Here is a 23,584-nt window from a genome sequence, read left to right as displayed (position 1 = left end):
ACTGAAATACACTAGAAATAAACATAGAACTCAACATCACCTTGGAGAGAGTGTTACCTTGCTGGTCAATCTCTCATTGTATTGATCAACTTCATTGTATTGGTCAAATTCTCACTGCATTGATTAACGTCTCACTGCCTTAACCAAACACTCACTGTATTGGTTAATGTCTCACTGTATTGGTCAATCTCTCACTGTATTGGTTAATGTCTCACTGTATTGGTCAATCTCTCACTGCATTGGTTAATGTCTCATTGTATTGGTCAATCTCTCACTGTATTGGTTAATGTCTCATTGTATTGGTCAATCTCTCACTGTATTGGTTAATGTCTCACTGTATTGGTCAATCTCTCACTGCATTGGTTAATGTCTCATTGTATTGGTCAATCTCTCACTGTATTGGTCAATGTCTCACCGTATTGGTCAATGTCTCACTGTATTGGTCAAGCTCTCACAGTGTTAGCTAACGTCTCGCTCTATTGGTCAACCTCTCACTGTATTGGTCAACCTCTCACTGTATTGATGTGGAGATGCCGGTGATGGACTGGGGTGGATAAATGTAAGGAATCTTACAACACAGGTTATAGTCCAACAGTTTTGTTTTAAAATCACAAGCTTTCGGAGATTATCTCCTTCGTCAGGTTGCATTCACCTGACGAATGAGATAATCTCCGAAAGCTTGTGATTTTAAAATAAAACTGTTGGACTATAACCTGGTGTAAGATTCCTTACATTTCTCACTGTATTGTTCAACCTCTCACTGCATTGGTCAAGCTCTCACAGTACTGGCCAACCTCTCACTGTATTGGCCAACCTCTCACTTTATTGGTCAGCCTCTCACTGTACTCGTCAGTGTCTCACTGACCATTTCCTTCTGGGACTAGGTGGTTGCTGTAGTGCTTGTTGAGAAACATCCGGTACTGGCAGCTCCTTGACATGTACTTGGCATCAGAACGTTCAACATGATGAAACCTGTCTACTTAAAGCTATTATGTTGGAGCGTGTCTATGTTCTAACTTAAAAGTTAAGATAATTTCATAAATTCACAATTCTGTGAGTAGTTTGCGATGTTTTCATGTTCACTAATGATATTTTACAGATAGAGTAATTTTACTCCCATGCTCTTTTCTTACGTGTATCCACCTGTTTGTGCTGAACTGTACAAAAGACCTCGGTTTGTATTTAATTTCACAAAAAAATACAGGAAACTGATTGGCTCCCAGTGCATTGAATCCACCTTGAAATAAAACCAGCATTAATTTGAACAAATAAAATCCGTGGACTGTGTGACTCGTTTAACTGTTGGATATTTTATTGTAGGTGACTACATCAAGAATAGCGCCAAAAAACAACGAAGTGAATGTAAAAATGCTCCGTCCTTCTGTTCACTTCTCTTGAAACCAGTTTTGTAGAGTTATGCACCCCAAACGGTAACTGCTCTGTTCTCTCCACGAATGCTGTCTGACCTGCCGAGTTTTTCCTGCATTTTCTGTTTGTGTTTCAGATTTGCAACATCTGCAGTTTTTTTCTTTTTTGTTTATCTTGAATTCCAGAATTGTATTGCCATTCCTCAATCTGAATGGTGCCTGCTTTGTTTTATACCCTGAGCCCAGACCTGTATCAGTTTGAATTGTGATATTGGCTGACGCTATTTGATAACCAAATCGACTTGTTTTCTGTTTCAAATAATGCGCCTAAACTCCCTTCTCAACCATCAGGATTTATCTCTTTGCAGATGTGACTGACCCGCTCAGCATTTCTAGAACTTTCTGTTTTTATTTCAGATTTTCAGCACTTGTAGTTTTGCTTTGATTTGCTGTCACTTTTTTTTTTAGCAATGCAAGCCCTGAAGACGTTCTCTTTTTCATGATTTCTGTTGGACTCTTTCATGCTGTTCACCTTCAATGTTACCCCCTTCCTTTCTGGTCTGTGCTTTCCCCTTCTCCTCCTCCCTCCTTTTCCTGCATATTTTTCCAATCTTACTAAAATGCCTGTTTATCTGGAACCCGCAGTCTGATGACGCGTCACACACCCGCAAGGTCCCAACCTACCTCTTTACAGATGCTGACTGGCCTATTGTGCATTTCCAGCATTTTCTGACTTTGTTTCAGGGTTTATGTTGCTTCAAATTGCAGATCACATTCTTAACCCAACATCAAATGTTTCACATCACGAAAGCCTTTATATATGTAATTAATTAAACAAAAGATTGTTTTTTTTTCAGTACTTACTTCAGAAGCAGTTTATAATCATGAAAGAAAGCTGTGGTTTGGGAGACTCAATGAATATCTGGAATGTTTGTGGAGATATTTAAATTCTATTTATCTTCTATTAAGATAAATAGAATTTAAATATCTCCACAAACATGCCCTTGTCCACGGCTCTGGTCTACTTCAGAATGACCAGAATATATAAAGTGCAATTCGTCACTTACTGGAGCAGGAGACACTCGGCATTCGGCCTTTCAATAATCTAATTTAATTAACAAACCGTCAACTATTTCCTTTCCTTAGTCATTCTGAGTTATAAATAGATGGCTTTACTTGGACTGACACTTTATTAAGACGCTCTTTTTTAAATATGTTCAGAAGCTACTAGTTCCTCACTAACAACTGATTCTACTGCACTGCCGTCTTATTAAATATATTGACGAAAGGGGCCTTTAATGAAAAAAAATCTAAGTACCTGTTTAAATGTATTTTTATTGCAAACGAATGGTATCTGATATATAAAAATATCTATATTACCTGAACAGAGATATTGGTTGATTTTCGCGGTACTTTATTTTAATTTTTTAAAATCAATTTGATTATATTTGAAGTTTTAAATCCAGTTTGTCGATATAAAGTTAAACGTACCATTCTCCAAAAGAATGATTTCGGTGCAATATGTCCGCACGTGAATATAGTTTGTGTGTAAAATTGGCACTGACGCAAGACCTCATTAGCGAGCACTGCCCCTTTAAATGGCTCTTGCGGTGGATACAATGCGCGGCAATGGTCAATGTTAATATCCGTGTAGCTTAGCAACGCCGAAGCCTCTGCCTCGCGCTGAAACTCTCCCCCTGGAAGGAGATGTGAATCTGGGGATTTAGCAACACATTAATGTATCAACTCAGGGCCCCGGGACTGGGAGACAACAACTTTTGATCGCACAGACGCGTGAAGATCCAGAGGGGCGGAGAGAGGGGGGTCGCCATGGGCTGTGCTTCCAGCGTGAAGACAACTCAACCGGCTTCGCCTTCACTGTCGGTGAGAGATCCCCAAACACAACCACTCACCCAGGAAACGCTCACGAGTACCGGCCGCTTGGATTCTACCGACCAAAACCGGACCCCGAAAGGCGACCAAAGTTTGGCACCGGACTGCGAGAAAGCAGACCAGGAGACCGGGGAACTGTTGTGCCAGTCCCGGCCACACTTGGACCAGGGAATCGCTGATCCCAGTCCTAATGGCAAGTACCTGCAGTAAAGTCAAAAACAGCCGGTTATTTTAGAACTAAAGCTGCGCCTGTAAGGAAAAGTTCCATAGTTCCTAAAACAACTGAGTTACAGTCAGCCCGAAAAGGCGTTCCGGCCATCTAGTGAAACACAATAAGCAATATATAGAGAATAGCAAACAACGGTTGGACTCGAGGGGTCCAGCATAATCTATAGAGGGGGGTTCTAATTGTTGAGGAATTAATCTACCGGGAAATCCCACAAAATGACTACATCCCCTTCTCCCTGCCTGGCCTAGGAGTCACTGGGGCCAACTGTACCCCCTCCCTGCTTGGGACTGGCTGGCAATGCAGGGTGGGGATGGGGCTCAGGATCTTCCTGTCCTATATGGCTTAGTATCACACCAGGTGTGGGGCATTCACCCACATAACCCAGGGGAGCCGTTTCTTAATGAACTGAAGCACTAAGGTATGCAGTCTTCTGGGGCACGAGTTGGGAGTTACAAGTGTGCTGAATGAAGTCATTCTTAAAAAAACACCTAACATTTCAGTGCAGTACTGAGGGAGTGTTGCATAGTCCACAGTACTGTCTTTCAGGTGAAGCAGCAAACCACGCTCTACATGCCTGTTCAGGTGCATGGAAAAAACACTATTCAAAGAAGAAGGACTTATACTTGGCCAGCATTCCTCCCTCAATCCACACCACCAAAAGCAGCTTCTTGGGTCATTCATTCATTTGCTGTTTGTAGGACTTTGCTGTGTGCAAACTTTCTGTTGCATTTGCCTACATAACATCAGTGACTACACTTCAAATGTAATTCACTGGATGTAAAGCACTCTGGGATGTTTTGTGGACACGATAAAGCACCTTTTAAACGCTAGTACTTTGTTTGGGGGGGGGGGGGGGATCTTGGAGGTGACCTAATTGGAGTTTTCAGTTTTATGAAGGGGATTGTTAAAGTCCAATAGAGTTTACTGTTTACTATCCTCAAGAATATCAGGGGGTCCTAAGTTAAAAATTGAGAAGTTAGGAGAAAGATGACGTAAAGTTAAATATTCTCATCCAAAGGTTAATGGAGTTGTGGAATAAATCACCAGGGAAGCAAACAGTATAAATATGTAATTTTGGAAAGAGAAGGGCCTAAGGGATATGCTGAGAAAGTGGGTAGATAAGAGAAATTGCATTTGTATAGTGCTTTATCATAACTCACAAAAATGTTTCAAAGTGCTTCAAACTCAAGATTTACGCCGAAACGTAAAAACTGCTTTTTTGAAGGCAACAGGATAAGGTCAAACGAAAGGGGTCAGGTTTGTTAGGCCTATTGGTCTTTTCCTTTTTCTACAAATTCTTCTATTCTTAACGAAACACAACTTTAAAAATGCACTGTGGTGCTATTTTGCTAGATAATGAAGAATAAATATGATTTACAGCAATAGGTATTTATTATTCAGTTAATTTATACTGAAAAGTACCCAGACTACGTGCAGCCCATTGCTCCTGAGCAGGAGTGTATTGAGGCATCACAGCTATTTCGATGAACAGCTTTATTTGTTTTTGCGGCAATAATGAGGGACCAGATTTAAGCATTTGTTGCCCTTCAGTGTCCAGTCTCTGTGATTGTATAGTCTGTCATTTTGCCCCGGTCTGAATTACTTTGATTTGCTTTTTTATGTTTATATTGTTACTGATTACTAACAATCAGCAAAAGTTCACCAGGTAGAAAGAAATGAGCTGTGACTGACAAAGATAAATGTGGCTTCTGGTTGAGACCTTGTTCGTGGTCATAAGGGAATTCACCTTATTTATGACCTTTCACTAGGTAACAGAGCATCAAAGTGTATTGAGTGGTGTCGATTGGTTCCCATTACAGTTGATAGCCATACAATCTTGGATCAGACAATCCTACTGCCCAGTAACGTCTAAAAGGCAAATCGGATATCAGTTTAAAAAATAGAAGTCCCTTTTCCAATTCAGTTTTATGATGTCGAGCCATTAATTTATTAATGTTTTCAATGAATATTCATCACCTGCAGTGAAGAATACATCGGAACTGAAGCCATGATCGCACCTGCACCCCTTCTCTCCTTTCGGTTTTGGACTTGACAAAAGATGTTTACCTACTAAATCCAGCTCTCTTATCCTGCGCGCAGAATTGCAGGCGCAATTCTTCCATCAGGAAAAGGGAGTCGGATTCAGCAGTGTAAACACAGAATCGACTCACGGACATTAGTCTCCAGGAATCTGAACTAAACAAGCATCGGTACAAAAGTGCCCTCGTCGTAGCTGTCTTATATTTAAATGTAGAAGTACAGAGAATGGTCGAATTTTATATTAAATTCTTAGGATTTTATTTTCCCTTTGTTGCCTTCTCATTCTGGGGCAGGGATCAACCCCAAGTAGCCATTCTTCATGTGTGAGCCTACAGTATATGTTAGCAAAATATTCAACCGTAGGAAGCGGAGTCTGATCCTGTTCACACCTGATGTTCACGTGCACACCTCCAGCAGAGGTCACTGGACGATGATCAGGGGAGGGAACCCTACCACCACTGGTAAATAATGGACCGCCTGTCCAAACTAAAAATTAATGGTAGGTAAATTTAAAAGACAATTTGGAAAGTTTTGTTAATGAAGCAGACAGTGCGCTGCAGTTCCCACCTGTCACAATTTAGTGCCATGTTTCCCCCCAGGCCGATAGAATGGCGTCGGGCCACCAGAACAACTATAATTGGCCCCTAGGAGAGCACCACTCATTAGAAGAGACGGTCTGTTCAAATTAAAAAATGTGCCAGTAAATTCAGATGCCTATCCAGAAAACGGTATCTTTGACACAATATCCTGTAATACCCACCAGGCACAGAGGCACAGCTCAGTGTCGTTTTGTCCCCTTAGCAGGTGGGTGGCATTGGACAGAACCAAAACAAGTGCCCATACTAGAATTTGGGAGGGACACAATTCACTGTCAATGTTTCATATCAATCTGTGTATGTAATTTAGAGATATTCCCTTAACAATCAATATGTGACAATGCATCAATTTAACCAACCCAGTTGAGGCAGACAGCTCCAGCCAGAGAGCTGTGAAGATAAGAGTTCAATTGGCAGGGGCTGAGCTCTGATGTAGAAAATGCTGTTTTAAACCTCAATAAAGTTACTCCTTTTCATTGAGTCTTGGATTATAAAGAACCTGAATCAAGAAGTTTACTATTGACATCTCTCAGTCTCCTCTTGTTAACAGCAATGACAAATTCTTTAAATTTTAGATTTGAATAGTTCCATTACTGTGGAGAGAAACAGCAGGAATAATGAAAGGAATGTGGGAGAGGAGCAGTGTGTTTTGAAAGAGATTATTGATTCAGGTCCTGAGAATCAGTGCCAGACTGTCAGCAAGGTCAGTGTGATTGTTCAGGACAGTGTAAATGACCCAACACAGCCAGAAGCAACCGAAACCCCAGATGCTGGGTTCCACAACCTGATGCCACATTGCGAGGGAGACCTGCTGATGAGACATGGAGGTAAGAAACATGTTATTTTACCAACTCAGACATACCAGGTACCGCCAACTCTTGTTTTCTCTTTCCAATTTTCTCCTTCTGCTGAAGGTGCTGGCTCTTGCTGGAGTACAGTTTCAGACACCTGGTGCCCTCAGGTACCTCACTCAAGTGGCCTATCTCTCCATATAAGCACAGTGATTGCTGTCAGAATATTCATGAGAGTATCACAGCCAGGTCTGATCCTTTCTCATCTGATGTCCACATATACTTTCCAGTAGGGTGACTGGAAACTTGGCTGATCCCCCTCTCCCTTCTCTTTAACCCAAGGCAATTGGTTTAACATTTTTCTTGTTTATACTTGCATGTAGCTTTCTATTATTTAGATGTAATGGGATGAGCGCAGTGGAAATTTATGCTTCAGATGAGAATTTTGGTTGGGTTGGCAGTGCTGTTCTCCAGACTCTCCTGTCAATGGGCAGTTCAAAGATATTTCTTGTTTAATTATCCTCTCATCCTTCCAAATTCTTTGCCAGATAGTTCATTTTCTAGGGTGACTGACCCTCCTTCCACCTTGCCGGATGACCTGTATCCTCCAGTTGTGATTGATAATGGCAGTGGGCTGATAAAGGCCGGACTCTCAGGAAATCATTCTCCAACTTATGTTTTTCCGAGTGTGGTTGGAAGGCCAAAGAACACAACAGTGAATGTTTTTGGATCATCAGAAAGAGGCACTTATGTTGGAGACGAAGCCCAAAGAAAACGCAGCATTCTTCACTTGATTGTAAGTAAAAATGTTAATGTGTACAAAAATTATGATAAAATTCTTTTTAACTGTCCAGTGTTAATTTGTCCCCTCCCCATCCTGTCTTCTTTAGGTAGAAGGAGAATGGTTTCTCTCCTTCCACCTAAATTTGACACTGTATTTGCAGTTTCATGCAACCAGAATGATTTGACTGGGAACCAAAAATGTGATAGAAGTGCAGTATAGATGCAGATCTATGGTTGAGGTAAGTATGAACTATTGGGGAAGGGTAGAAGTAGCTGTATCTCATCCATGGTGACCGGGAAATGTTTGGTGCTGGATGAAAATAGTGAAGAAAGCTTGATTCCCCAACTCTGGTATTTCTCAACTCGATAAACCAAAAGTTCACCAAAAATGTTGAGTTCACTACATTAGAAAATTCAACCAGTGCTGGCGCTGACTTCAGATGCTTTGGTGAATTGTGTCCTTGTGCTGATTCCCATGCCACCTGTTCAGATGTTTGATTAAGTTGTGTTTGATCACAGTATCCAATTCAGCATGGACTGATCGCAGACTGGGCAGAAATGGAAGTCCTCTGGAGGCACACGTTTGAAAACGAGCTGCGTATTGACATTCAGGAACACCCCATTGTTATGACAGAACCACCAAACAACCCCCAGAAGAACAGGGAGAAAACATATGAGGTAACAAAACCAGCAACCACTGAAGTTCCTGGGTAAAAGTATGTTATCTCTGAACCAAATGCATTTTCAAATACATGCATAAAACTTTGTATGCTTAGGGAACTGGGTGTCATAGAGAAGTTGGAAGGCTTTCCTTTCATCTCTGGAACCTGTGAGAAGATCCATTCCAGATAGGCCTCCTCCCTTTGATACCTCTTAAGGACCCTAAATGAAATGCACATGACCAGTCTGAACCCAGCTTCCAGCAGAAAATAATCCACAGGACAAACTTGATCTTAATTTAAGGGATTCAAATCTGTAGCATAGGCTGACTAGTAATAAAAAAAGTCCACTTGTTCATCTCTCCCAGGTGTTTTCTTCATATTTTTTAGCTCCTATGTCAAGCACCACACTTGGACAACAGGAACAGGAGTAAGCCATTCAGCCCCTCCAGCCTGTTCTGTCATGCAATTAGATCGTGGCTGATCTGTATCGTAACTCCGTTTACTGGCCTTTGTTCCATAACCCTTGATACCCTTAACCAACAAAAATCTATCGATCTCAGTCATGAAAATTTCAACTGACCAAACATCCACAGACTTTTGGGGAAGAGAGTTCTAGGTTTCCACCACCGTTTGTATGAAAAAGTGCTTCCTGATTTCACTCTTAAATGGTCTAGCTCTAATTTTAAGATCATGCTCTCTTGTTCTGGATTCCACCAGTAGAGGAAAGTTTCTCTATATCTACCCCATTGAATCCCTTTATCATTTTAAACACCTTGATTGGATTACCCCTCAACCCTCAAAACTCAAGGGAATACAAGCCAAGTTTATATAAGCTGTCCTCATAACTTAAGCCCTGACATCATTCTGGTGAATCTGCACTGTACCCCTTCCAAGGCTAATACATCCTTCCTGAGGTTCGTTGCCAAAAAACGAATGCAGTACTCCCGATGCGGTCTAACCAAGGCTGTGTACAACTGAAGAATCACTTCTTCACTTTTAAATTCCAACCCCTTTGAGATAAAGGCCAATATTCCTTTAGCCTTTTTGAATACTTTTTGTACGTGTTCACTAGCTTTTAGCGATGTGTACATGGAACCCTAAATCCCTTTGCTCCTCCACAGTTCCTGGTTTCTCACCATTAAGAAAATATTCTGATTTGCTTTTCTCAGATCCAAAGTGGATTACCTCATACTTCCCCACTTTGAACTCCATCTGCCATTCTTTTGCCCACTCACTTAGTCTATGTCCCTTTAAACTTCTTACTGTATCTCCTTAGTATCATCTACAAGCTTGGATATACAATTCTCTATTCCTTCATCCAAGTCATTAAATAATATATACCAGACAGTGGACAGCATCAGTTCAGGGTGACTTTCTCATCCTGTCCCCGTGGGTGAGCATTTGACTCTCAACCCTGAAGCCACAGTTAAGATTGTGAATTGACCGTGTGGGGAAGGCAGACATGAACTCTGAGATACAATGCTTCACCACCTGATAATCTTCCACACACTAAAGGTGAAAACTCTAAACTGACCAGTTAGAAACGCTACAGTTATTTTGAGTCCTTTTCATCCAAATGTTGTAACTTACATCTTGTTGCATTTGTTTCATCCAATACAGATTCTTTTTGAAGAATTCCAAGTTCCTTCTCTATTTCTGGGGATCCAGGCAGTGCTGGCACTACACGCCACTGGCAAAGTTACAGGAACTGTCATTGATTCAGGTAGCATCTTCTTCTCGTCAAGTGATCTCAGAACTATTTCTCTAACGTCCTTTACATTCAGGGGCTAGTGGCCCAGGTACTTCAGGTAATAGTATCACAGTTTGTCCATAATCTTTTGGATGTTCGTATGTTTGAACTGATCTCAAAGGAGGGTGACTGAAAAGATCACTTTTCATCAGTGTATTTAACTCTATTGTTACTGGATTTGCTTCTAGATTTCAAAATTCACATCATAAACCATCCACAAAAAGTAAAAATAGTTTTTGCATTTTTGAGAGGGGATTTTGTTAAAACAATGCAGGTCAATAAACTCACCATCTGTAGTTACTACCATACCCCTGTTCCTACACCAAATGAATCAATTATTTTACGAAAGAAATTGATTTCCTTCATCTCACTGGTTGCAGGATCGGCTGTGACACACGTGGTTCCCATTTTTGAAGGAGGAGCTTTAGAGAACATCACCCAGCGTGTGTACCTGGGAGGACAGGACCTGACAGAGCACATGATGAGATCCCTGGCTGAAAACAACAGCTGGTCCTTCACCTCAAAAGGTAACATTCATAACATACCACCATGGAACCCAAACAATTTATTCACAGGGCACCACTCAGTGGTAGGAAGATTTATTTCTCAGGACCCAAGAACTGTGGAAACTCTGCCTCCCTCATTCTTTCCTTCATCCTACAAGCTACAGGATGGAGGGACAGTGGGTAGCTGTGTCAACCTGTCAACCAGGCAGAGAGAAATTATTTACTCTGAAATGAATAGAACTACGTTTAAAAAATCAGAACTTAACAGGTCAATCCAGTTAAAATTTCTATTTAGTCTTTTCATAACATAAGGATTAGTTTTCGATTGTGTTGACCACCACGGCATTTGCTGACCAGTTAACCATCAAACATCAACCTCAGGCATTGGTAGAAGATCAGTATCCCTTGCCAGGTCCGACCAAAAGCTGAAAAGTGACAGCTCTACTGTAGTGTAAAAGGGGTCAATTATGAAGTGCAGTTGTATTCTCCTGATGTTGTTATTATTCACTTATATGATGTCAGCCTTGGCACAGTGGTAGCACTCTTGCCTCTACGTAAGAAGGTTGTGGGTTCATGTCCCACTCCAGGGACTTGAGCACAAAATCTAGGCTGACACACCAGTGCAGTATAGAGAGAATGCTGCACCATTGGAGGTGCCATTGCTCAATGAGACGTTAAAGCAAGGCCCAGATTGCCCTCTCGGGTGGACATAAAAGATCCCATGGCTCTATTTTTTGAAGAAGAGCAGGGGAATTTTCCCCAGTGTCCTTCAACCAACACCTAAAAACACATTATCTGGTCATTATCACATTGCTGTTTGTGGGACCTTGCTGTGTGCATATTGGCTGCCACATTTCCTACAGCACAACAGTGTCTACACTTCAAAAGTAGTTCATTGGTTGTAAAGTGTTTTTGGGGGGGGGGGGGGTCCTGTGGTCGTGAAAGATGCTATATAAAAGCAAGTCTTTCTTTTATTCAGCCTCCTAAAAAACACGAATGGATAGGAGGAGCAACACAAAAAATAATCAACTAAAGGAAAAAGGGGAATAGGCAAACAAGTCAATTCAGCACAGGGCAGTTTGTTCCATTTTAATTGGAATTTCTTGTATTAATTTGTGTTTTGGGACTTGATCCCAAGTTTCCTCAAGTATTGGCTGAAGATCAAAATGCAATAAAAAATGCACAGTCCCAACAACCAGACCCCAAATGTATCTTAATGGCTCTGGGAAATCTCAAAATCAGCTAGTTACAGAAGGACTGTATATGATCCACTCTTCAAATTTTAAACTGTATTTTGTGTAATTTTCCAGCTGGGTTTGATATTATCAGAAATATCAAGGAGAAATTTTGCTACGTTGCCTTTAACTTTGAAGCAGAACTTCAAAACTTCAAGAACAATCCGGAAGAAATAAAGGAAGAGTATGAGCTTCCTGACGGACAAAATATGATCATCACAAACCAGAAATTCTGCTGCCCCGAAGTCATCTTTAAGCCATTTTTATTAGGTAACTGTTTAAAGCATTTGACCCCATTTTTATCCTCTTTTCTTGGTCATGGATCATTGACTGTAAGATAATGTTTAAGTGCAAGATTAGGCTTTGTGACTTCAGGCTTCTGCCTGTACACTGTTCAGCTGATAAGCTACCTCTTGTACAACAACCAAGCTACTTATGTTAGTTTGTCATTTATATTTGTGTTTTATCAATAGGCAAGGCTCTTCTGCCATTATCTATCTACCCACAACAGTCATCAAAATAGATGTTGGGACTAGCAGAGAGTACAGGGGAGGAAGTAGCAGTATTCTTTTAAAATGTTCTTTGGCACATAAACTGTATGCTATTGAACCAGCTCATTTGTATTTCAGGCAAAGACATTCAGAACCTGCCTGCACTGGCACATTCAGTGATTGAGAGGTGTAGTGAGGAGACCCGCAATGACATGTATGCCAACATTGTCCTAGCTGGTGGAAACACTATGTTTAAGAACATGGAACAGCGATTCCAGCAGGAGGTGACAGACCTTGCAAAACCCGGAACAAAGGTATTTTCTCCTAATTTTTTACCTTCCTGTCTAGAAGGTTCTGACTCTTGTTGGGGTACTATTCTTTGGCCGCAAGTATGCCTATAGCGCCTCAATCTATATTGTCGTTCTTCCAGTATGTGCCTAGATAGTAAGTGACTCTAGGCTATTTGACCACCAAGCCTAATCCTGCCATCACCTGACAGTCATACAAACATTCTTTCCAGCAGGAGTCATCCATTTGTAAAATTTATATTAAGGTAAGTTTGTGAGCTGTTAATATGAAAAAGGACCACATGACTCGAACAACCCTTTTCCTTTTACAGATCAACCCCACCCAATGCTTCCTCTGCTCCTCCTCAGACATAGCCCCTCGAGCTTGCACTGCCATTCAATAAGACCTGGCTGCTAATCTACCTCAACTCCACTTTCCTGCCTGATTCCCATATCCCTTGATTCCCTTAGTGTCCAAAAATCTATTGATCACAGTTTTGAATATACTCAGTGACTAAGCATCCACAGCCCTCTGGCAAAGAGAATTCCAAAGATTCACAACTCTCTGACTGAAGAAATATTCCCTCATCTCAGTCCTGCACTATAAAACGCTGTTATTCATACACACCAGTTGCCCTCCTTTGTTTGACATTTCATGGTTCTAGCAGCTAAGGAGTTATCTTGTTCCACTCAGCATTTGACCATCTTGATTTGTATTTACAATCCTCAATCCTAATTCTAACTAGAAAACATCCTTAAAAAAATATAAGAGCTAATCCTGAAATAACTGCTTTTGCTGGCAGTTCATTGCAGATATTCTGCATTTGATTCTCTTAAGTTTTCAAACTGTAATAAAAAACAAAATTAGGCTGATATCACTGCCTACCCGTCACCTTACTGAGCATTCCGGTGGTTCCAAACCTGCTAAAGTATATTCTAGAGCCACTTCACAAAGCACAATTCCCACATATTTAATGGATGCAACTATGACAGCCCTCTGATCATCAGGAGGACTGATGGTTAATCTTAATGCTAAAGGGATCAAGGGATATGGGGAAAAAGCGGGAACAGGGTACTGAGTTAGTCGATCAGCCATGATCATTTTGAATGGCGGAGCAGGCCCGAAGGGCCGAATGGCCTACTCTTGCTCCTATTTTCTATGTTTCTATGTATCCGTTTAGCAAAAGTTTTATAGTACAATTCAGTTTGCAATTTTCTTGCTTTATGCCATAATTTAAAGTTATTTTTAAATTCAATAAAAATCAACGACTCAGCCACATTCCTTTCTGGCTTAACTAGATTCAGAAATATTTCCTTATATCTTGTTATTTTTTTCTTTTGACAGGTGAAGGTTCTTGCATCTCCCAACAGAAACTATCTTTCATGGAAAGGAGCAGCCATTTTGTCTGGTCTTTCCAATTTCCACCAGATGTGTGTATCTCACCGAGACTTTGAAGAGTTTGGAGCCACTGTTTTGCACAGAAAGTTAGTTTAGCAAAAACACAAATCCTGAAATCCAAAGAAAATCAATCTATTTTAAAATTTAACAGAGCAAAGGCAAAACAGAAATGATCAATATTTGTTATAAGCGATTTGTTCATTACTAAAGACATTGCTCTTACTGTAGTTGATCATCACAGAAACCATGGGGTGATGTTATTGCAGCTGTATGAAGTGGGCATGGGCATCAGTAGTGTGTAGTGAAGAGGTGGGAGATGTATACGACAGGTCACTGGCTGAGACTAGGCTATCAACTAGGTCTGGACTGTGCATCACTTTTAGTCTGTACTTTAAGTGCACTTTCATCTTTAAAACCTCAACAAATTCTAACTCTCAATCCCCAAAGTGCTGGAGCCTTCCAACCACACTACAGCCAAGTTTTCGATCTCACCATTAAATGGAATGTTTATCCTATTCTACCTGTTGGTCTTTTACACCTCTACAATGAAACAGGCACAAACAAATTGATCATCAAAAATGTACTCCTGAGACCCCAAGAGATGAGCAGCATTCACACTGAAACCATTGGAGAAGAATACGGTTTCATTCTCGCTGTGCAATGCGGGGGAGATTGTTGAGGCGAAGCCCCACGAGACAGACAGAAATTCAACAGTCTGTTTATAGCTATTCTGCAGAGGGTTCCGAGTGTCTTTGGACTTGCATTCGTACAGGCCCTAACACTCTAGGACAATAAACATGTCTAACTCAATTCAAAGAACTTGTACAATTTGGTATGTAAATTGAAAACTTCCAACTAATCACATTTGTGATTATGTGTAACTTTTTGGTGGGGATGGGGTAAAATAAAACTTTCTATTTCCTGTATAACTGCACTAATAATTGAACTCAGCAGAGTGTAGGCTAAAGGTTTTCTAATGTGTGCAGTAGTTAATAATACAATTAATATTTACAGCACAACTGTTGAAGTATTATTTCCTTAAACACTATTATTTTGCCCAGGCTTTAACTGAAACAGTTTGCATTGTGTTTCATGGATGGATATGAGGTAGAGAGAAAGAGATTCTGAGACTGAGCATGTGGTGCAATTGCCAGTTGATTTTCAGAGAGAAAAACTGCTTTACTGGACATTCTATAATGAATGACTAAACAACTTCAGACCTTGTTGCTCTTAATAGTTTTTAAAATTTGTAACAGACACAGATTTTTGAAAATAATCACAAAAATTACCTGAATGACAGGTATGATTTCTGCACACTTATCTTTCCAAGATTTTGTAATGTTTAAAAATTAAAGAGCAAATCTGAGAGATCAGGTGAATCTTTCTAAATTAACTAAAGTAGCAGATGGTGTCTTTTAACTAGAGTTTTTACCCTTGATAACTTGCAGGCAAGGATTAGTGTTCAGTGAAAGGCCTCACAGAATAATGGAAGAAAAGGCCCCTGGTGTCTGTAACTGGAAACTGATGGCCATTCGTTGTGAGTGAGTTCTGTGTTAGTTCAGGGCCAGGTTGCTAGGTATAGCAACTTGACAGTGATGCAGGAAACTAGCACAGTTCAACAAATCACAGAACAGCAGCGATAGCAATCATTAACCTAGATCATCCGGGCCGTCCAATCACTGATGGCTGGTGACTTCTGCAGGATTGAGGAAGAGGAAAAACATTGATTAAATTCCTTTTACAGAACTATGCTGCTCAAGAATAACTAAGTCAAAGTTACAGGAACTTCATGGGGCTTTTCTACAAGCATTTTAATTCAGACACTAAAAAATGTTTCAACCATTCACCATTAAAACATTTGAGGGAATTATAACTCCTTTGAGCCTTCAATTTCTCTAGGTTTCACAATCCCACAAAGAATGCAGTACCACCTTCACCTGTTTGGAATCCTTTTCTTGAAGAGTCCCTGGGTTAGGGAAGGAAAAACTGGCCAGAGCTCCTACTCCTAATCATAAGGCAATGACCACCCCCACCTCCCACTCACTGAATGTACGAGTGCGTGGTGATGGATAAGAGCAGGAACCAGGTTCGGCTGCAATGCCATCCACAAGAAGATGACCTGCTGATAGTTATGGTATACACATCAATAATGGACAATTAGGCACCCATGAAAATGTGCCCCAGTGAGGTAGTCAATCTCTTCAGGAGAAAAGGGACCGAGAGTGAAAACTGAAGCAGAAATCAGAAAACAAAAAAAATCCAAACCATCAATGAAAAAAAATCAATTTACTGTAATAGAAATGCTATTAAATTTCTTTGAAAATGTTTGATCATAAGAATTACAGGCAATGTACACAGCTGGTCTTTTGAATCCTTGAAGTGGACCGTTGATAATTTTCCAATGATCATCTTCAAATGCATATTTCTTCATTGCTTGTCCTTGTAAGAAAGATTATTTAGGATAGACTAATAGGGACTTTGCGCCATAGTCCCCCACACAGACAGTTTTTAATCCACCGCTGCTCCCATTGTTTAACTGCAGTTGACTTGTTTGGCGATTTCAGCATGGTGTTGCACCCACATCTGTTTAAAGAACAAAGTTTCAATTATCACAATCTAACCCTGAGACACCAAACTTCAGGGTAAACTTATCTCTCCTGCAGATGGACACTGGTTTTGCTGTATGGCATTACTCAGATACTGTAGCTGGGTTAAGAGAAGTCACCGAACTGATGAAATGTATGTGGAGATCAGTACAAGACGACAAAGAAAATGTGTCGAAATCTAGTAGGCTACTCAACGTGTAGTAATTCTACTTTATTACAATGTCAAGAGTGACTTGTCACAGAAAGGGATTCAGATGACTGAGGTGGCCAGGCTAGCTCAGAACTGACAACAATGGAGTAAATTCAGTCGGCCCCATCGTTGATGCTGAGCTGATGGACGGGAATTTAGCAGTATTATTAGTTAGGTCACAAATGTAAAACACACAGATGAAAAAAGATAGACTTCTACAGAAGTATCAATCACTAAGTTCTAAATTTAGAAATTATGCAGCTCACAATAACTTTCAACCAAATTAGTACTCATGGAAGGCTACACTGTGGACCAGCTTTCATTTTAAATGATTTTGATGTGCTAGACTGGGCTTCCATTCTAATAGTGAGCTAACTGGACAAGTTACTGTGCATCCGTCTATATAGAAAAATCTAGTGTCAAACATGTCCAGAATGCAAAAATATTCACGAAGAAAAAAAAAATCCTGTTTAAGCCAAATGTCTCTGATTAAAAACTCTACCTTTAAAAGCTGTGCAAAAGGAACCAATCAACATGTAGCACTCACCACAATATCATCCAAAACAACTTATATAAATAATACATTACATGAGTTACATGGTACAATGCTCCATTTATTACAGAACCACGGATACTTCGATCTGCTATGAACAAAGCTATGGGAAATCTGCTACTTTGTTTATTATAATACTGAACTTATAATACTACCTGAAATAAATGCACTAAAAAAAGACATCCAGTCCTGGTTAGCTGCACTTAAGGAGCTGCATTCTATATGTTCCAGAACATGTTTGAGGAATCACATAGCAGGCGCTTTCACATACATGGAACGTTGAAATTTCTTTTGCATTTCTACAGCTGGTTAACTCCTGGGTCTTCCAGGAAAGAGATTCTCACCCATAGAATAACTCTATGTTAATTTTCCAGCCCTGTGCATTTGCTCTCTATCGCCAAGACTACCCGGTCCCAACTCAGACAGCTATCCCAAAATAGTTAAGAAAAGTGTAGAGTGAAAATACATTTAGTCCCAGATACCTGTCCTTTTGACCAATTTTTAAAATGGCTCTGGCTATAAGGTGTCAAATAATTAAAATTTTTACGACGACATCTGAGCAGACATCTTGTACCAATGCAAGTGCATCAAGCACATTGGTGCACACACTAGAGGGCGCTCGGCTGCACTGGTGCCTTGCGATTGGACGACAATCAAGTCTTACACAAATTCTGTTATTCTCTCATTTATTTGTTGCTTACCTGGTACAGGATTTGGTTTCTTCTGTTGGGCACACTCCTAAACTAAGTCGCCTTAAGTTGTCCATTTTCTGATACCCTGGTGACCTGAACATAATGTGAAGTTGAAAGTATAATAACTGTATTCGCATGAAATACTTCTAAAATTGATGGCATTATACATGCTATCCTATTGGAGCTTATTAACATTTACTATGATTCATCTGGGAAAACAAAGTTTAAACCTGCTATGATGCTTCAGCTTGTTGCTCAGGCTGACCAGTGAAGAGGGCTCAATATTTATTTTGAATGGGATTGCAGAGGTATTTTCCAGTATAGAGTGTGAAGGTGGCTGGCCTCCTGCCACAGACACAAATCTTAATCACGTTTCTAAGACTGTGGCACAGAAACATCCAGTTATCGAACCTGGACTGCAGCACCTATCCCTCTTTTCCCCAGTTCAGTATTTTGAATGAGCATTTGTAGGGAGGGAAAGGTTCCATGACAATATGTCACATTTCCAAACAGGCCAAAGATGATCGTCCGAGGGGCAGCTCCTCTCCAGACTTTAATATGAGCATCAACTGGAATCAAGGAAAATGTTTACAATGCAAAGATCTGCATTGACCATCGATGCTACCTGTGAGTCTTACTCCCAAGCAGCCAAATGTTTGGTTTTGCAAGTTGTTAGGTGTACACTCACTAAAGCAGGTAAATAAGAAAATTAATTTTCAGGCCAACCTATAACCCAGTCAACATAAAACTATCAACGATTCATTTTCAATGATGTTAATTGTATCCATATGATTTATATCAATTAGTGTTAATTGTATTCAGGTGGTGCATCTCAGTTGGGGACTCTCGTATCCATTTATTGGAGAGCTTATCTAGGGTGTGGAGTGGGTAATGTTGAGCTCTGTGAATAAAGGCTTGGAAGCAAATGAAGACCAGGCTCTAGTATTCTACCCTTCACCACCTGGCTCTCCAGTTTATTACAAATGAGACTTCCTCAGTGTTAGTTACTAGATTTACACTAATCAATATTGAAGCTTCAAATGGCAATTCACGATAGCATTGTAGCAAACTCAACACAATCAGAAGGGCCAGTAGCATCTTAACGAGTAAGACAGGACAATTACCGTGCAAAGATATCAAGCTGAGAGGTTGCAAAGTGACTGGGTACACTGACTGGCTTTCCAAACTGCAGTTTTAGTGGCTGTTTGCTCTGTAACTTGCCAATAATTCCGTCGTTCACCGGCAGCCAGTCCATGCTGGGAACAAGCAGTTGGCTGGGAAGCAGACAACATTCATCAATCAGATTGTCGTCGGGTTCAGTCATATGATTCTCATCTCTACCTGGAAAAAAAGAAGTGCAATATGAGAAGTGTTAAACTTCACAAAAAGTTAAATCCTTCTGTATGAATTTATTAAGCCACAAATGAGGGGTTTCTGTGCATTCAAAATATCTCAATATCAGTTGCATTGTGAACTTAGTACCAGAGAGTCACAATTAAAATCAATGGAAAACATGAAGAAACATTTCTTAAAATTTTTCCCTTGTGATTAACCATGCAGATCCCATCAGCTGGGAATGTTGCATAGCAGACTTCAGTCGCAGCCATTGTAGTTCCATAAATGTTTGGACTTAATTCCCCTCTCTCCTTTGCGAAAGACTGGGCATTAATCAGCAATGTGCTCCCATTGAAAAGCCTCTCCAAGAACCTATAATGGTGCCATGGAGGTCTGAGTGACATGCAACCCTGAGACTCAAAGCTGCAGTTAATTGGCTTGGAAGGCAGCATCCAGGCAAACTACCAGGTCAGAGGATTTCCTTTATGACTAGTACAAATACCAAGCTTGGTGATAAAGAAAGTTGGCAAGTACTTGGATTAATGATCACCATTTCTACTACTCATATGTTAGGTCAGTGAGTGTACGTGCATTTCACATGTACCCAACTGAGAATAGTAAAATTTGAACTGGTTGAGTTCTACTTTTAAAGCTTTCAATCATGAAGGTCCAACACAGTTCATTTGTTCATGTTTAAAGGAATACTTCAGATTCGAGTATATCATGGCTAGATGCTGAGCCAAGTTCCCTTTACTCCACCCCAATAATGTGACAACCTCAACTTTATTGCACAGTGTAATTTTTACCATTGCCCATACCAACTTACTTTTTGCTGTCCCTTGTGCTGAGGGCCTACGCTCACTAGATGCATCGATACTACCCACAGTCACCTCACATAGCACCCTTACAGCCTTTGAATCCATCAGCCTGGGCAGGACTCAGACTAATGCCATAGAGTTCACTACTCCAAAGTGCCATATCAAGTCACTCCAAATTCACTGTGCTGTATCACTCCAACTTCAGAACTTTAAAAAGAATTAACTACAGGGCATATTTCACAAAGCAACACTCAAGGTAAAGCTACTGTAAGACCTCAACCTGCAGCATTCCTTTATTCTCGAATGACCAGATCTCATTTCAGTATTGAGTTACAGTCTCAATTATTTCTACAGAGAGACTGTGCAAATTAATATCTGCTTCAGGAAATACAATATGCCACAATTAAGTTTGTGGTTTTCCATTAGGCAGGAAGTGTGTGACCATTCATATTGTAATTATAAATGAAAAATACGTTCAGTTTTACTTATTTGGCTAGATTCGACACTGTAATTGAGCAACGTTTATAGCCATCTTAAAACAAATCTGCAAAACACACACTGGAACTGTAGCATTACAGGACAAGGTGTAACAGTATGTAGTGGGCCAGGCCTTCATTTAAGCAGCCGATGCTCCTAAACAATCATTCCCTAACATTCAACAACTTTCTGGATTAAAACAAATTTCAGAAGAGAATTTCCTTGATTGGGTTCCCGTTTTATACTCTCACCAACTTTTTAACTAACATCAGCAAACGGACAGTTATCTCCATCTAATGTATACAGAGGATCACCACCTATCCCAACACACTCTTATACAAATACTTATAAGTTGCTTCTATCCCAGTCAGAAACAAATTGAATACATGTGACTTGAGTATGCCAGGCATGTGATTTGAACTTACAGCAGAGCCAGAGTTTGGTGAGCAGTCGGAAGAGCAGGGACATGCTATCCTGGGTGTCTGATGTAGCAGTGTATATTGGCAAGCAACCAGGTTTAAGGAGACCCCATATTCGGATCACCACCATTAGTTCTCTGAGCATGCCAAGTGAGGTACCATCTCTAAGAAAACTAAATCCTGGGCGAACAGGAGAAGCCTGAAAAGAGAGATTCGGACATCAGTGAGACACAGACCTACACTTTAACACCAATGCGTACAAGGGAAAAGTATAGAGGGAGGACTGTTTGTTCAAAATATGCTCCATTTTTATAGAAAAAAATTTATACTCAGCTATTTTTTTTGCCATTTCTGTGGAATGTCAATTTTAGTGCTGCTGTGGTGATTTTTGAGTATTCTCGCCCTCTCTGCTGGGCTGCTCTGATGACATCACATGGGGAAACAACTCCCCCCTCCACCCAGAGTGACTATTGGAAACAGGGAGAGGGTGGTGACTGCAGACAAGCTCAAGAGCTGCTCCAGTACCACCCGACCTCAGGAAACCATGCTATTATCTGGGAACTTTGCATTCTCAGTTAGTAGCAGAGTTTCCCAGGGTTGATGGCTCAGAGGTTGCACCAGTGTCCTCTGTAATTTAGGTCATTGGACCAGCCCAAAAGCGAGACATGATCCATGCATCTCCTGGCAAGCGCTAAAATTGATGTCCAAAAGAATAAGGTAAATAGGAAATATCAATAAGAGTACAATTTTCCTAGTATAACAAGTTGGAGTGGTTTGAATAAAATATTCAAATACTGGAAAGGAGAACAAGAAAAGACTATCTGGTCCATCAAACCCATCACATCCAGACATGGGCAGCCTCTTACACCATCAACCTGCTTTCCCTAGTCACGCATTATCCTGGAAGGAGCAAAAATCAGGAAAAAATGTAGGAAAAACTTTGGGAAATTCCTCTCTGACCCTCTAAGGCAATAAAGTAAAGCTGCAGGAGAGCACGGTAACTTATCAATCCAACTACCACAGCAATCCTGCTACTTGCCCTCCATATACATTCCTTCCCCATTAAATTTAAGCCAAAATATAGTGTACTGAATTGTTACACAATTCTAAACGTTCAAGAAGTATTTGTACACTGATCACCATTTCTCATGTTTAGTGCCTTGGACATGCTGGTTAGAGGCAGCCTGGCAGTAGACTTTTTTTTGCGTACCCCTCACCCATCTTTATGTGCTTCTCAGCCACACTCCGAATGGGAGTAGTGGATTGTGTTGTGTGTACTTTTCTGGCACTCAAATGCTAGAAGACGACTTGGGCAAGAATTCAAGAAGCACAGGAGCTAAAAATGTGCTGCAAACAGTACACCTGCAGAAGCTGCTCATTTTAACATGATGCAAGTATTACTCAATTTTTTTTCCCCATGTGGTCTTGATCCAGTATTTATCTAATGGGTGGTCTTCACCAAATAAAACAGGCAATAAATATCCTGTTCAATGGATTCGCTTGAATATAAGCACAAGTTTTTTTTCAAAAAATAGGTACAAAAGTTGGAATACAGTGATGGTGGGTATACTGTGAGTAAAAGTAGTGCAGCACCTATCATAGAACGTACTTTAACCGTTACCCAAAGCAGCAAAATAAATCACTGATTTTGTCCCTGTCATGACTTGTGACTGCAGGAACGGTTTCAGCTGGTTAGGGTGGGTCTCGTACTCACTGTTGGCAGTGCTGAACTGAAGGAACATGTGTTTAGAACACAAATCTCTCAAACATGTGGGAAAAGAAAGTCAACTTAGAAATTGAACATCCTGTACAATGAACTGAAATAGTTATACAAAATCATTGGTCATGGGTTGAACAATGTAGCCCAGCTTTATAAGCAGACTGACTGGCCCAATCTTTAAAAAGGAAGATTTCCTAATAGTTTGGACAAAACCCGTCTTCCTTGCCGCACCATGTTTATATTGACCAAAGTCTTTCTATTTTGGCACAATTTTTTTTTTAAAAAGTACAGCAATATATTAGAACTAGACTCACCTGATTGGGCAGACTAGCTAGCAGGTATAGCACAAAGTCTCCAACCCACTGTATGAGCTGCTGAAGTGACTGCAACACCCAAGCATCCAGGACAAACTCTTCAGTTTTCAGATTTATCATAACTTTATCAATATCTGAAAGAAAGCATCAGTTAGACCCTTTAAACAATTGGGCATTTACAAAGCATTACTGCTAACTGGAATCATTAAGTGTTGTTGGTTTAATAGGAATGGCTAGATAAAGGTCACATCTGCTTGACGCATTGGTGCTCCTGTTAAAAAGCTTTTCGTTCAGACACCAAAGCACGCAGAGGACAGTACTGAGACTGGGCATACTTCCCCAGCTGCCCACTTATTCCGAATTGGCTAGGGAAATATATCACAAGACCAACTGGCTACGGAAACAAAATAAATCCCCAGATAAGAGTTAAC

At 40.5% G+C, this 23,584-nt stretch overlaps 2 protein-coding genes across 2 annotated transcripts in view; one reads left to right on the top strand and one right to left on the bottom strand.

The window, feature by feature from the left end:
* Positions 1-3,041: 3,041 nt before the first annotated feature.
* LOC137299434 (uncharacterized) lies at positions 3,042-16,770 on the top strand. The gene is made up of 9 exons (XM_067968171.1): positions 3,042-3,453; positions 6,701-6,952; positions 7,465-7,712; positions 8,219-8,377; positions 9,982-10,084; positions 10,492-10,638; positions 11,928-12,122; positions 12,482-12,657; positions 13,976-16,770. Exons 1-9 carry the CDS (start codon positions 3,198-3,200, stop codon positions 14,123-14,125), a joined length of 1,686 nt encoding a protein of 561 aa, XP_067824272.1. The 5' UTR covers positions 3,042-3,197; the 3' UTR covers positions 14,126-16,770.
* The window catches only part of med16 (mediator complex subunit 16), a 23,544-nt gene continuing 16,260 nt past the window's right edge, over positions 16,301-23,584 (bottom strand). Inside the window, exons 10-14 of the mRNA XM_067968170.1 lie at positions 23,154-23,287; positions 21,126-21,318; positions 19,195-19,411; positions 18,080-18,163; positions 16,301-16,612 (exon numbers count right to left, since the gene is read on the bottom strand). Coding sequence (XP_067824271.1) covers positions 16,486-16,612; positions 18,080-18,163; positions 19,195-19,411; positions 21,126-21,318; positions 23,154-23,287 — 755 coding nt within the window. The 3' untranslated portion in view covers positions 16,301-16,485. The remainder of the gene's footprint in view (positions 16,613-18,079; positions 18,164-19,194; positions 19,412-21,125; positions 21,319-23,153; positions 23,288-23,584) is intronic.

This window comes from Heptranchias perlo, chromosome 29 (genome assembly GCF_035084215.1).
Source record: "Heptranchias perlo isolate sHepPer1 chromosome 29, sHepPer1.hap1, whole genome shotgun sequence".
In the NCBI taxonomy this organism is placed as follows: Eukaryota; Metazoa; Chordata; class Chondrichthyes; order Hexanchiformes; family Hexanchidae; genus Heptranchias; species Heptranchias perlo.
The sequence above is the reverse complement of the archived record's forward strand: the minus strand, read 5'-3'. Positions and strand labels throughout refer to the sequence as shown.